Source organism: Phoxinus phoxinus (assembly GCF_949152265.1).
Source record: "Phoxinus phoxinus genome assembly, chromosome: 7".
NCBI lineage: Eukaryota > Metazoa > Chordata > Actinopteri > Cypriniformes > Leuciscidae > Phoxinus > Phoxinus phoxinus.
In genome coordinates, this window is record NC_136882.1 from 41,253,366 (window position 1) to 41,269,665 (window position 16,300).

The following is a 16,300-nucleotide window of genomic DNA, read 5'->3' on the forward strand; positions in this document are numbered from 1 at the left end:
GTGAGAGAGAGAGAGCGAGAGAGAGAGTGTGTGTGTGTCTGTTCGCATGTGTGTGCGTGTGTGAAATCTGACTGCTGAATACTGTAACAAAACTTAAAAAATTGATTTCAAGACATTGCTTTTACATTTTTTTTATATATATATTTTTTTTTTTTTTTTGTAGCTCACAGTAAATGTCTGTACTATCTGATAGGTGTTATTGAGTTATAGGCCTATAATAGTCGTCAAATCACATTTATTTATACAGCGCTTACAATACAGAGTGTTTCAAAGCAGCTTTACAGAGATAACAGGAAAATTATGCAAAACAAGTTTGTTTCCAGAAGACAATAGTGTCACAGTCCAGCTTAAGTCATTTCAGTGATGGTTAATTTTTGTTGTAAAAAAGTTATTAATTTAGTTTATTTATATATATATATATATATATAGGCGCTCTGGACCCTAACCCTAACTCAGTTCAATTCTCATATAATGGTGTCAATGCAGGCTGATAATATTGTTGAATGTTAAATTTAATGTCCCCAACTAAGCAAGCCAAAAGCCAATGGCGGAAAAAGGCGACAGTGGCAAGAATCCTAACTCCATCAGAGACAGAATGGAGAAAAAAGCCTTGGGAGAGCCCAGACTCAGTTGCTCAGTTCTCCTCTGGCCAACGAACAAACAGTGTATGATCCGGCTGACTACATCATGTGTTGTGGTCGTGTCTAGGCGCAGGTCCTCCATCTGATCTGGATACGGCCCGGATCCGGCTGACTACATCATGAGTTGTGGTCGTGTCTAGGAGCAGGTCCACCATCTGATCTGGATACGGCCCGGATCCGGCTGACTACATCATGAGTTGTGGTCGTGTCTAGGCGCAGGTCCTCCATCTGATCTGGATACGGCCCGGATCCGGCTGACTACATCATGTGTTGTGGTCGTGTCTAGGCACAGGTCCTCCATCTGATCTGGATACGGCCCGGATCCGGCTGACTACATCATGTGTTGTGGTCGTGTCTAGGCGCAGGTCCTCCATCTGATCTGGATACGGCCGGATCCGGCTTACTACATCATGTGTTGTGGTCGTGTCTAGACGCAGGTCCTCCATCTGATCTGGATACGGCCCGGATCCGGCTGACTACATCATGAGTTGTGGTCGTGTCTAGGCGCAGGTCCTCCATCTGATCTGGATACGGCCCGGATCTGGCTGACTACATCATGAGTTGTGGTCGTGTCTAGGCGCAGGTCCTCCATCTGATCTGGATACGGCCCGGATCTGGCTGACTACATCATGTGTTGTGGTCGTGTCTAGGCGCAGGTCCTCCATCTGATCTGGATATGGCCCGGATCCGGCTGACTACATCATGAGTTGTGGTCGTGTCTAGGCGCAGGTCCTCCATCTGATCTGGATACGGCCCGGATCTGGCTGACTACATCATGTGTTGTGGTCGTGTCTAGGCGCAGGTCCTCCATCTGATCTGGATACGGCCCGGATCCGGCTGACTACATCATGTGTTGTGGTCGTGTCTAGGCGCAGGTCCTCCATCTGATCTGGATACGGCCCGGATCCGGCTGACTACATCATGAGTTGTGGTCGGGTCTAGGCGCAGGTCCTCCATCTGATCTGGATACGGCCCGGATCCGGCTGACTACATCATGTGTTGTGGTCGTGTCTAGGCGCAGGTCCTCCATCTGATCTGGATACGGCCGGATCCGGCTGACTACATCATGAGTTGTGGTCGTGTCTAGGCGCAGGTCCTCCATCTGATCTGGATATGGCCCGGATCCGGCTGACTACATCATGAGTTGTGGTCGTGTCTATGTGCAGATCCTCCATCTGATCTGGATCCGACTGACTACATCATGTGTTGTGGTCGTGTCTAGGCGCAGGTCCTCCATCTGATCTGGATACGGCCCGGATCCGGCTGACTACATCATGAGTTGTGGTCGTGTCTATGCGCAGATCCTCCATCTGATCTGGATCCGACGGACTACATCATGTGTTGTGGTCGTGTCTAGACGCAGGTCCTCCATCTGATCTGGATCCGGCCCGGATCCGGCTGACTACATCATGTGTTGTGGTCGTGTCTAGGCGCAGGCCCTCCATCTGATCTGGATACGGGCCGGATCCGGCTGACTACATCATGTGTTGTGGTCGTGTCTAGGCGCAGGTCCTCCATCTGATCTGGATACGGCCGGATCCGGCTGACTACATCATGTGTTGTGGTCGTGTCTAGGCGCAGGCCCTCCATCTGATCTGGATACGGCCGGATCCGGCTGACTACATTATGTGTTGTGGTCGTGTCTAGGCGCAGGTCCTCCATCTGATCTGGATACGGCCGGATCCGGCTGACTACATCATGTGTTGTGGTCGTGTCTAGGCGCAGGCCCACCATCTGATCTGGATACGGGCCGGATCCGGCTGACTACATCATGTGTTGTGGTCGTGTCTAGGCGCAGGTCCTCCATCTGATCTGGATACGGCCGGATCCGGCTGACTACATCATGTGTTGTGGTCGTGTCTAGGCGCAGGCCCTCCATCTGATCTGGATACGGGCCGGATCCGGCTGACTACATCATGTGTTGTGGTCGTGTCTAGGCGCAGGTCCTCCATCTGATCTGGATACGGCCGGATCCGGCTGACTACATCATGTGTTGTGATCGTGTCTAGGCGCAGGCCCTCCATCTGATCTGGATACGGCCGGATCCGGCTGACTACATTATGTGTTGTGGTCGTGTCTAGACGCAGGTCCTCCATCTGATCTGGATCCGGCCCGGATCCGGCTGACTACATCATGTGTTGTGGTCGTGTCTAGGCGCAGGTCCTCCATCTGATCTGGATCCGGCCCGGATCCGGCTGACTACATCATGTGTTGTGGTCGTGTCTAGGCGCAGTTCCTCCATCTGATCTGGATACGGCCGGATCCGGCTGACTACATCATGCATTGTGGTCGTGTCTAGGCGCAGGTCCTCCATCTGATCTGGATACGGCCGGATCCGGCTGACTACATCATGCATTGTGGTCGTGTCTAGGCGCAGGTCCTCCATCTGATCTGGATATGGCCCGGATCCGGCTGACTACATCATGAGTTGTGGTCGTGTCTAGGCGCAGATCCTCCATCTGATCTGGATCCGGCTGACTACATCATGTGTTGTGGTCGTGTCTAGGCGCAGGTCCTCCATCTGATCTGGATACGGCCCGGATCCGGCTGACTACATCATGAGTTGTGGTCGTGTCTAGGCGCAGATCCTCCATCTGATCTGGATCCGACTGACTACATCATGAGTTGTGGTCGTGTCTAGGCGCAGATCCTCCATCTGATCTGGATCCGACTGACTACATCATGAGTTGTGGTCGTGTCTATGCGCAGATCCTCCATCTGATCTGGATCCGGCTGACTACATCATGTGTTGTGGTCGTGTCTATGCGCAGATCCTCCATCTGATCTGGATCCGGCTGACTACATCATGTGTTGTGGTCGTGTCTATGCGCAGATCCTCCATCTGATCTGGATCCGGCTGACTACATCATGTGTTGTGGTCGTGTCTAGGCGCAGGTCCTCCATCTGATCTGGATCCGACTGACTACATCATGTGTTGTGGTCGTGTCTAGGCGCAGGTCCTCCATCTGATCTGGATCCGACTGACTACATCATGAGTTGTGGTCGTGTCTATGCGCAGATCCTCCATCTGATCTGGATCCGGCTGACTACATCATGTGTTGTGGTCGTGTCTAGGCGCAGGTCCTCCATCTGATCTGGATACGGCCCGGATCCGGCTGACTACATCATGAGTTGTGGTCGTGTCTAGGCGCAGATCCTCCATCTGATCTGGATCCGACTGACTACATCATGAGTTGTGGTCGTGTCTAGGCGCAGATCCTCCATCTGATCTGGATCCGACTGACTACATCATGAGTTGTGGTCGTGTCTATGCGCAGATCCTCCATCTGATCTGGATCCGGCTGACTACATCATGAGTTGTGGTCGTGTCTATGCGCAGATCCTCCATCTGATCTGGATCCGGCTGACTACATCATGTGTTGTGGTCGTGTCTAGGCGCAGGTCCTCCATCTGATCTGGATCCGGCTGACTACATCATGTGTTGTGGTCGTGTCTATGCGCAGATCCTCCATCTGATCTGGATCCGGCTGACTACATCATGTGTTGTGGTCGTGTCTATGCGCAGATCCTCCATCTGATCTGGATCCGGCTGACTACATCATGTGTTGTGGTCGTGTCTATGCGCAGATCCTCCATCTGATCTGGATCCGGCTGACTACATCATGTGTTGTGGTCGTGTCTAGGCGCAGGTCCTCCATCTGATCTGGATACGGCCCGGATCCGGCTGACTACATCATGTGTTGTGGTCGTGTCTAGGCGCAGGCCCTCCATCTGATCTGGATACGGCCGGATCCGGCTGACTACATCATGTGTTGTGGTCGTGTCTAGGCGCAGGTCCTCCATCTGATCTGGATACGGCCCGGATCCGGCTGACTACATCATGTGTTGTGGTCGTGTCTAGGCGCAGGTCCTCCATCTGATCTGGATTCGGCCCGGATCCGGCTGACTACATCATGTGTTGTGGTCGTGTCTAGGCGCAGGTCCTCCATCTGATCTGGATACGGCCCGGATCCGGCTGACTACATCATGAGTTGTGGTCGTGTCTATGCGCAGATCCTCCATCTGATCTGGATCCGACTGACTACATCATGTGTTGTGGTCGTGTCTAGACGCAGGTCCTCCATCTGATCTGGATACGGCCCGGATCCGGCTGACTACATCATGAGTTATGGTCGTGTCTAGGCGCAGGTCCTCCATCTGATCTGGATACGGCCCGGATCCGGCTGACTACATCATGAGTTGTGGTCGTGTCTATGCGCAGATCCTCCATCTGATCTGGATCCGGCTGACTACATCATGTGTTGTGGTCGTGTCTAGACGCAGGTCCTCCATCTGATCTGGATCCGGCCCGGATCCGGCTGACTACATCATGTGTTGTGGTCGTGTCTAGGCGCAGGTCCTCCATCTGATCTGGATACGGCCCGGATCCGGCTGACTACATCATGTGTTGTGGTCGTGTCTAGGCACAGGTCCTCCATCTGATCTGGATACCGCCCGGATCCGGCTGACTACATCATGTGTTGTGGTCGTGTCTAGGCACAGGTCCTCCATCTGATCTGGATACGGCCCGGATCCGGCTGACTACATCATGTGTTGTGGTCGTGTCTAGACGCAGGTCCTCCATCTGATCTGGATACCGCCCGGATCCGGTTGACTACATCATGTGTTGTGGTCGTGTCTAGGCACAGGTCCTCCATCTGATCTGGATACCGCCCGGATCCGGCTGACTACATCATGTGTTGTGGTCGTGTCTAGGCGCAGGTCCTCCATCTGATCTGGATACCGCCCAGATCCGGTTGACTACATCATGTGTTGTGGTCGTGTCTAGGCACAGGTCCTCCATCTTATCTGGATACGGCCCGGATCCGGCTGACTACATCATGTGTTGTGGTCGTGTCTAGGCGCAGGTCCTCCATCTGATCTGGATACGGCCCGGATCCGGCTGACTACATCATGTGTTGTGGTCGTGTCTAGGCACAGGTCCTCCATCTGATCTGGATACCGCCCGGATCCGGCTGACTACATCATGTGTTGTGGTCGTGTCTAGGCACAGGTCCTGCATCTGATCTGGATACCGCCCGGATCCGGCTGACTACATCATGAGTTGTGGTCGTGTCTAGGCGCAGGTCCTCCATCTGATCTGGATACGGCCCTGATCCGGCTGACTACATCATGTGTTGTGGTCGTGTCTAGGCACAGGTCCTCCATCTGATCTGGATACGGCCCGGATCCGGCTGACTACATCATGTGTTGTGGTCGTGTCTAGGCACAGGTCCTCCATCTGATCTGGATACCGCCCGGATCCGGCTGACTACATCATGTGTTGTGGTCGTGTCTAGGCACAGGTCCTTCATCTGATCTGGATACGGCCCTGATCCGGCTGACTACATCATGTGTTGTGGTCGTGTCTAGGCGCAGATCCTCCATCTGATCTGGATCCGGCCCGGATCCGGCTGACTACATCATGTGTTGTGGTCGTGTCTAGGCACAGGTCCTCCATCTTATCTGGATACCGCCCGGATCCGGCTGACTACATCATGTGTTGTGGTCGTGTCTAGGCGCAGGTCCTCCATCTGATCTGGATACCGCCCGGATCCGGCTGACTACATCATGTGTTGTGGTCGTGTCTAGGCGCAGGTCCTCCATCTGATCTGGATTCTTTGATGAAGTCTGCATGGTGTCCTGCTGGCCTGTATACAGTAGCCAGCACAAATGTCAAGCGGGATTTATCATTTACACTAGATAGTGTTGGTGCTTAATGTAACACTATCTAGTGTAAGTCAGTGCAATAGAAAGTCTCATTATAAACGTCTGTCGTTCGTCTTCAGGGCTCAGAGTCGGTGCTATAAACAGGCCGCAGTGCTGGTGGTGAGCGAGATGTCGTCTGGAGACTGTATACGACCGCAGAGGGGATTCCAGAGCATCAGTTCCGGTGTGAACGATCTCCTCGCTTGTCCTCTGAGGAGATACATCAGGAGTGTGGATCATCCCTCCATCCAGTGGTACAAGGTACAAACACATCATTATTTCCATACGGGATCAGGGTCGCGTCGATGCCTTGAAGGAATTACAGTTCTGCCATTCTAATTACTCGCCTCTAATGTTGTTTTTCTGTTGAACAGAAACAACATATTCATATTTCCCTTGACCTTTTAAGATTTTATTCGTTTTATGTCCGAAAAAATATTTAATGTCCTTAAAAATATTTAGGTCTAAATTAATGTGTTTGAACTGTATATAAAATTTCCATCCATTTGGAATAAACAGTTTTCACAAACAAACTCAATGTGATGCATAATGAAAACCGGTAAAGAAAACGGGAATTTATGAAAATGCTGTTTCATGCTTGTTCCACACCTAGCAATATTTAACCATGTTCATCCTTTTTAACTGAATAGAATATTCAGTTAAAAATAAATTATTATTATTTAAATAAAATCAAATTGATGCAAGTAATTAATAATATACTATGCTTAGATTTTTTTGAGTGCAGAAATCTGAACCTTTTCATTTATGTTTGACTGACAATGTCATATTTGTTTATATTAAAACTGTGTAATCTGAGCGGATGGAAATGTTGTATAGTTCCAATTCATAAATGTAAAATTTAGACATAAATATTTTTGAGTGTGGGAACCCTGGTTCCTAAATAGAAATGGCAGTTATTTAAGGAACAAATGAACCCTTGTGCTGCATGTTAAATTCTGGATACTGTATGATCGTTCTGTTCCAGGTCAATTTTAAGTTAATTGTATTTGATACATGTCAAGGATCAAGAAGAGATTATGTTGTGAGCACAACAAAAAATCAGTTTATTTATGGATAATTTGTGCACAATGGGCAAAAGCAGCCAACAGAAAATAATTAGGTCCAGCAGAGAGTGTTGAGCCGGAGAACCGGAGGAACAGATCATGTGACGGATCGAGACGAGAGACAGGAGAAGACTAAACTGGCTCTGGAGTCTAGAAACAGGACACAACGCGATTTAACTTGACAAGAAAACAATCACAAACAATCTGACACAAGACAGCAAACATGAGAGGAATAAATAGGGGAACTAATGAGGAAGGGTTACTGATTACCGTTGTTTTTTGTTTTTAAATGTTGATGTTTTTTAGAATGTACTTATGTCTTTGTGTGTTTGCTTTCCTGAAGCTCAAAGAGTAAAGCAAGCGCTAGCAACGCCAAGATTATGGGTTCGATTCCCAGCAGAGTTCTTATGAACTGATTAAACATTTACACCTTCAATGCTGCAGCATACATGCCAAATAGTGTTAATTCATTAAGGAAATCTATGATGAAAAATGTTCATCGACTACCATTTTTTAAAGACGAGACGATGATTAGACGACACTGTTCATTAACGATAACTGTGACTATATCAACATGCAATATCGTTGATGAAAAGACAAGACTAAAATATAGTAAAAAAAAACGTTATTAATTACAAACCGTATTACAAATATTACAGACCGTTTTTAACAGGTGATGAGCTTTCATGCTTGCGGTTGCCAGATGTCAAGAGCGTAAATCCCCAATCAGAGCTTTTCTGTTAAAAGAGCTTTTCTGCCCTGTGTTTTACTTAAAGGTCCCATGACATGGGGTTATTATATTATTTTATAATGTTTCCTGGGTTGCCCTTATAATGTTAGTATGTTTTTTAGATAAAAAATAGTCATAATTTAGAAACAAAAGGCATTTTTCCTAGACTAATTTTAGCCTCTGATTTGAACGCTCTGTTTGAAGGGGCGTGTCTGTGTGAGACTTCGGTGTAACCGGCCACTGCTGTGATTGGCTGACATGCTTGCATATGAGATAGCTACTTATTACATGTGAAACTCTCTCGAATACTTTTACTACAGCTATTATACGTTTTTACTATTACAGCTATCGAGATTAACAAATCGTCAGAAGTTTTTAAAGTATTTAGATCTATTCCCATCACATAAAATGTTGCCGTGATGAGCATTGAGATGACAGTCTGTTGTTGATCGCGAGAATGAAGATATCATTGCAACGCAGTTTCTGCACTCGCTCTGCTTTCTCCAATGCAAACACGATGATGTAAGTACAGTAAGAGCTTCATGTGCAGTGTAACCGTGTCATTGATTTCATAACGAGTTTGGCAAGTGTCCAGATAAACTCGATCGCGCTGTGTCCATGAGAAAATGAGCTAGGAAGTATAGGAACGCGTGCGCGCGATTCCTACAAAGATTGTTCTTTGATCGCTTTCTGTATATAATTTATTCACAATTTAAATACGATTATTTTCATCCTACTAAAAGAAACGATGTGAAGTTGATATTTTAGTCACTGGCTTGACTTACTGAGGCATAAACAGCAGTATTGAACGATTTGAGAGAAAGATTACCTGTCTGAACTTGAACAATTACACATCAGAAATTGTTGCTCGGCTCGATCGATTTATTTTCAGATGTTCGTCGAAGCCACCTCTATGACCCAAGTTGAGGAAACAGTCGTCGGTGAAATGTTTGCCGCAGACATGCAAAACTTTGGGGAGTTGTGTCGGCGCATTTCCAGAGAAAATGAAATGAATCCACTGGTTCTTCTGGGGCTTGGATGAAGGAACTAAAAAAAGGCTTCGGTGTTCATTTGTACATCCAATTATTGAGCAATTATTATGCTTCGCTCGCTCAAACGCCATGATATCTCCCGTGGACAAACTAAAATCGCGCGCACGCGTTCCTACTTCCTACTAGCTCATTTTCTCATGCGGGAAATATTCTCTGGGCGGGCAAAGCAGAGAAAGGGGAGGTAACATTTCCTCCGTATGACGTCATACGGAGGAGATTCAAGATCAGCCCGATTGAGCTTCCACTTTCTCAAAGGCAGAGAAAGATAGCAAAAGCTCGATTTACACCGATTGAAATTTCTAGAAATTTGGGGACCATATAAAGGCTAGGGGAACTCATATTAATGTTAAAAAAACTCAAAAAGTGAAAATTTCATGTCATGGGACCTTTAATCTTCTCAATCTGGCAACCAATCTGCCATCAAAGCTTCAGTGATGAACCGTAATAAATCCAAACATGATCTCGACTATATTATTATAATAAATGCACTTACACAACCTCTGCAGGGTATTCTGTGGAATTTCAATGTTTTAATTTTTAAGGGAAGTTTCTTGTTTTCATAATGTAAAGAGTGTGTTTATTTTTATGATAAATAGCCAGGTAAAATAAAGAAATGCCCATGAGTTGACATTTTCTTGATTATTGCTTATTTGAAAGTGCAATAATTCTGATGAAATACAAAAAAAAATCTAAAATGACTACAGTCTTTATAATTGAGAAAAATAAATGTGATTGTTAATTTAACCAGCATAATGCAAAATGAAAAAAGTTTTCGTTGAATAAAACTAGACTACAATTCCCAGACGTTTAGTCAACTTAAACTTGACTAGACAAAAACAGGACACGGCTAAATTAAAAAATAGCTGATCAAATGAACAATACTGCCAAATGCATTCATGTAATATCCTCACAGGGTAGTTGAGAAAATAACAAAATACATCATCTTTATTGTGGATCTGTGCAGCGCCTATTATAAACTCGTCTGTGTCTGCCGTCTCCTCTGATTCGCAGAACTGTGAGCCTCTTCGAGAAGATGAGAAGTTTGCTCCAAATGAGGGTTTTCTGAACATACGCAAAGTACATCTCGACGATGCTGGATTGTACACCTGCAAAATGACCTTTAGTTTAGGTGGAGTCGTCGGGGAGATGGCTGAATCTGTCGAGTGTGAAGTTCGCGGTGAGTGCATTATTTAAGGTTATGTGTACAGCCCTGTTCACACCTGCTATTAACATCTATTAACATGCATTTCATATCCGGGTTGCATTTACACTTTCATTTCAATGCATTCCTAGACAGAGATCGCACTAACCCGTGCAAAATGCAAATCGACTCTTACATATTTCACACGAGATGCATTAACTCAAACATTTCCATAATCTGCCCAATTTGAAAAACATTGCTAAATAATTCAAAATACTTTCCATTGATTTTTGTTTCCTTACGAAACCTTCAGTAAAGGATGTTAATAAAGATCAGAAGTAAAAGAAAGGTGAGAAGTTTTAAAGTGAAGAAGTGTAATTCAGTTTTTGGTAACACTTTTTACAGTGTCCTTGTTACATATGTCACATGTACTTACCATAGTAATAACAGTAAATTATGCATAATTACATGCAACTAACCCTCAACCAAATCCCAATCCTACCCTAACCCTAAAGTGCGTACATGCAGTTGCATAACATTACTCCGTACTTAAATATATAATTACACTAACAATCAGTGTTTTTTGTTCAGGAGATTTTGTTTTTCCTCCCTGATAATTTTTTTGTCACAACTTTATTCCTATTATGCTCCATAATACACCAGAGCTATTATTTCATCCGCAACAGCATCACAAAACTCATCATCCATCCGCACCAACATTTTTGACCAATTTTCAAAACCGCGAGCGCGCCCGCGAGACAGACTGTGCTCCAAACCGCGTAGCGCGTGCACGGCAGAGCGGGAGAGAGCAAGAGACCGCGCGCCTCATGATTCATGAAGCGCATGTAATATCATTCCTTATTTTCTTTTTTTGGATGTAGGTATAGTCGGATAACAATATTTAACAAATGTATACATATATTTTTCATTTGATTGGTTCAACCGGCCGCCAACCGCCCAAATTTAATTAAAATATTATTTTTCGTCACGTCATCCGCCCGATCCGCGGTTTATCCGCGGCTGTAACCGCCAACCGCGCATCTCTGTTCAAGCAACTCACTCTCGCACGTTGAGCTGGCAATAAAGTGGTAAGTGGGCAAAGCAACAAATCGGCATTGAATTAGTTATCGGATGATATTAAAAGGTAGCGGGATTATTTGTGGTTGACCTGGAAATTTTTACTTGATCAAAAAGTTATGGATTTGATATTAGCTGCGAATTCAGAGCATTAACTTAAGTTGTGTCAGTGTAACGTTGCTGCAACGGAGGGTTGCTGCTAGCTCCGTTAAAGGTATTTCTGTCCCTCCCAAACTGCATTGAAATGGTATGTTTAGCAGCCAGAATTTTAAAATGTTCAGGGGGAGAAACCTCCTAACATGATCCATATCACCCGTTAGAAAACAATTGCAACGACGGTCTCAGATTGTGCCCCCCCAGAATTTTGGCTTGCATGACGCCCCTGCTAACAATGACACCTTAAAATAAAGTGTAACCCAGTTTTATTTTCTTGTATAAATTGTTGAGTGAATCATAAGAGCGCACGCTGGCCTTGAGTTTCAGAAACAATCAGAACACGCGAGAAAAAAAGACTGACAAACTCATCTCCGGCAATGCAATTACTTCATCATCTGTTATATTTAACAATGTTATCTCATATTTCACCCGTAATCGTCTATTTATAAACATATTCTTTCTACCACTGTCCACATATTCTATCTCTTTAACCAGATGAAATGATACTTTTAAATATAAAACTAACCCGCCAGTAGAGGGATCAGAGAGTGTTTGACATCACACATATTTAGCTCTGATTACCGGATGTGAATAATCATGCATAACCGATAACTGCTCCAGAAATGCTTTGTCCACTTTATCTTAATTTATTTCATAAGAAACTAAAACTAAAGCATTTTTTTCAATATTTTGTCAATTTCATTTTAATGTGTTCTTTTTTTAATAATTATAGCAGATGAATATTTAGAGAAACCGAGGTTGATTGAGCCAGTTAATGAGATCATCAAAGTTGAGAGAGGTAAGCTGGACATTTCTTTTAATTATCAGAATATGTTTATTTATTCATGTATCTTTTATTTATCTCAGTTTTTTTACTCAAATGTGACCCTGGATCACAAACCGCACGGGTCTCGAGTCGCACGGGTATATCTGTGGCAATAGCCAACAATACATTGTATGTTCCATGAAGATATGTTGTACATTTCCTACCGTAAATATATAAAACATGTATTTGTGTGAGTGAATGCAGCACGATCGTGAACATAAATGCACAACTTTAAAGGAGTGTGGCAAGGGGGGCGTGGTCTAGCGGAGTCTGTGACAGGAGAGAAGATTGGGAGACAGGTGAGGTGTAAGTGGGTCAAGTGCAAATGACAAACACCTGTGTCTTGTTCCAGTGATTGGTGTGGAGAGGGAATAAAAGCCAAGTGGAAACAGTATGAGAGAAAGACCAGCGGAGATCTGTGGGTGATCACATGGAAGACTCGTCATCGGAAAGAGTGCTTCACCAGAACGTTTTGAGTGACCAAATATTACTGGACTGAGTTTTGAGATCATAGAGCGCTGTGTGCGCGACGTTGTTTTTGTTTGTTTTGTTTTTCTCTAATAAACACCCGCAGTCTCCGCAAGCTGACCCTGTCCTCTTCCTTCCCAGAATCATTGAAACTTGCTACAAGGAGATTTTCTCAATGTTTAGATTTTTTTGCTCCTCAGATTCCAGATTTTCAATAGTTCTCGACCAAATATTGTCCAATCCTAACAAACACTGACCCATGTGACTGGTGTTGTGGTCCAGGGTCGCAGATGTTCTGTGCACTCAGAGTTCAGTTACTCGAGCAGGAAACCACATCCTGCAACTAAAGTCGCTGTAACACTTTTACAATTTCAATTTCCTGACATTAACCATGAACAAAACATTTCTTGGTCACACTTTACAATAAGGTTCATAAGTTAACATTATTTACTGTTGTATTGTATTACAATGTAAATGTATTAACTAACATGAACTAACAACGAGCAATACATTTGTTACATTGTTTATTAATGTTAGTGAATAAAAATACATCTGTTCTTGTTAGTTCACAATACATTAACTAATGTTAACAAATACAACATTTGATTTTAATAATGCATTAGTAAATGTTGAAATTAATATGAACTAAGATTAATAAATGCAGTAGAAGTATTGTTCATTCTTCTTAACTAAGGTAGTTATCTAATGGTAACTAATTAACCTTATTGTGTAAAGTGTTACCCATTTCTAAAATGTAATTTTCAACATATAATAATGCATTATTAAAATTATAAGTTGTGTCTGTTAATATTATTTAATGAACCCGAGCTAACAAGAACTAGCAATGGACAGTTGTATTTTTATTAACTAATGTTAACAAAGAGGAATAAATACAGTATCAAATGTATTGATTCTTGTTATTTAATGTTGGTTAATGCATGAACTGATGTTAACTAATGGGCTCTTGTTGTAAAGTGTTACCGAAGCTAAAACTGTAAGTGTGTGTGTGTGTGAGTGAGAGTCAGAGAATATTAAAAACTCCAGCTGTGTGTGTGTGTTTTCCAGGTTCCTCCTTCAGGAAGGGTTGTGTTGTGTTTGTGCCGGGGAAAGGCACTCACCATGTGGCAGTGCTGTGGAAAGTTCTCTTGGGATCTGAAGAGGAGTTTATCTCCGAAAACACGTCGCATCGCATTCATCAGGAGCGCATGAAGTGTGTACTGCATTTAGCTGTGTTAGATAAGTCAAAGACAGGGAATGAAGTTTGAATTAAGTATTCTTTGTTGTTTGAAACAATACAGACTAGATTTATATGTTTATTATGAACAACCTTTTGATAAAGTTCCTACAAGAAAAAAGAGAAAAAACTCAAAATAAACAAAGCACTGTAACAGACGTAGACCAGTGAGAGGTGTGTGTGTGTGTGTGTGTGTGTATGTATGTGTGTGTTTGTGTGTGCGTGTGTATGTGTGTACGCGTGCATGTGCGTGTTTGCGTGTGTGTGCGTGTGTGTGTGTGTGTGCGTGTACCTGTGTGTGTGTGTGTGTACCTGTGTGTGTGTGTGTGTAAGTGCGCGTGTGTGCGTGCGTACTTGTGTGCGTGTGCGTGTGTGTACGTGTGTGTGGGTGCGTGTGTGTACGTGTGTGTGTGTACGTGTGCATGTGCGCGTGCGTGTTTGCGTGTGTGTGTGCGTGTGTGTGCGTGTGTGTGTGTGTGTGTTTGAGCGTGTGTGTTTGTGCGTGTGTGTGTGTACGTGTGCGCGTGCGTGTTTGCGTGTGTGTGTGTTTGTGCGTGCGTGTGTGTGTGTGCGTGTGTGTGTACGTGTGCATGTGCGTGTTTGCGTGTGTGTGTGCGTGTGTACGTGTGTGTGTGTGTGCGTGCGTGCGTGTGCGTGTGTGTGTGTGTGCGTGTGCGTGTGCGTGTGCGTTTGTGTGTGTGTGTGTGTGTGTGTGTGCGTGTGTGTGTAAACCACACTCCCCTGATCTGAAGAGACGGGGGTCTTTATGCTCCATGTTTGAGCGCTCGCCTCTCATGCGTACGGATCCGGGTTCGAGTCTCACTTAGAGTGGGCGGCTCGAGCTGGACGGGCTACATAATGTATTTCAATAGTTGGATAATACAAAAATAACTGTTACCGCATGATTATTTAATTTTCATAAACCTGATTTTAAACATTTTCATACATTTTTCCCAGTCAAAAATGTCACAGTTATGCATTGTGATATATGCAATTACTTGGATTTAAGAGTTCAGTCATGCCTGATATAGACCTGTAGGCATATTATCATGAATCTGTCATGAGTCACAACAGAAGCAACATATTCATATAAAAAATTACTAATTGTAAAAAGATAAAGACTTTATTGCCAGTAGACCCATACGTATATTTACTCAGTTTTCAGTTTTTGTGTGGGATTTATTTTAAGAATGAAAATGATTTGGTGAAAGAATATATATAGGTAAATATTCCTGTTTATACCATGGTCTGGGTGAATACTCGATTATGATTGGCTGCAGGGTGTCCGTTAAAAAGTGATAGAGGACACCTAAATAAACCGTCAGGCGTAACCAAGGAAACCATGTTATTGTTTGTAACTTGTAACTTTAGATTTCGATTGTAAAACCAATTAAAATATAAACTAATGTTTTAAAAATGTGTTATTTGGCAAGTGACCATGGTATAAGCGGGTTAATGCCCTTCGAGGTGTCTCCGCTGCGCGTCGGCCGGTTCACACCTCGCCGTCGTCCATTAAAACCTGACAATGGACACCTCGTCGGGCATTAACCCTTACTTATTAGTTAGTAATTTTATATTGGTGAGTTATAATCAATATAATTTGAGTTGAAAGTGTAACTGTGTGTCCTTTCCTCTTAAAGTGAAAGCAGAACAGAGGAGGGTATTGTGTTAGTGCGCACACTCTCTGTGTCGGATGTATGGCAGGAAGATTTCTATCTAAACTTCACCTGTATGGCGTCCAGCAGCCGAGGAACCCCGAGCGGACAGTTCTCACTCGTTCCTGCAGGTGCGACTCAAGCATCACATCACAGTATCACATCATCACACCATCATATCACACCATCACATCATCTCACCATCACATCTCACCATCACACCATCACACCATCATATCTCACCATCACACCATCACATCATCTCACCATCACAGCATCACATCTCACCATCACATCATCTCACCATCACATCTCACCATCACACCATCATATCTCACCATCACACCATCACATCATCTCACCATCACAGCATCACATCTCACCATCACATCATCTCACCATCACAGCATCACATCTCACCATCACATCATCTCACCATCACAGCATCACATCTCACCATCACACCATCACATCTCACCATCACACCATCATATCTCACCATCACATCATCTCACCATCACAGCATCACATCTCACCATCACATCTC

General features: G+C 44.3%; 1 protein-coding gene across 1 annotated transcript in view; it reads left to right on the plus strand.

The window, feature by feature from the left end:
• LOC307002363 (interleukin-1 receptor type 1) overlaps window positions 1–16,300 on the plus strand; it is a 48,521-nt gene that overhangs the window by 21,882 nt on the left and 10,339 nt on the right. The window contains exons 4-8 of the mRNA XM_079619935.1: window positions 6,431–6,611; window positions 10,208–10,373; window positions 12,304–12,369; window positions 13,930–14,074; window positions 15,739–15,884. Coding sequence (XP_079476061.1) covers window positions 6,431–6,611; window positions 10,208–10,373; window positions 12,304–12,369; window positions 13,930–14,074; window positions 15,739–15,884 — 704 coding nt within the window. The remainder of the gene's footprint in view (window positions 1–6,430; window positions 6,612–10,207; window positions 10,374–12,303; window positions 12,370–13,929; window positions 14,075–15,738; window positions 15,885–16,300) is intronic.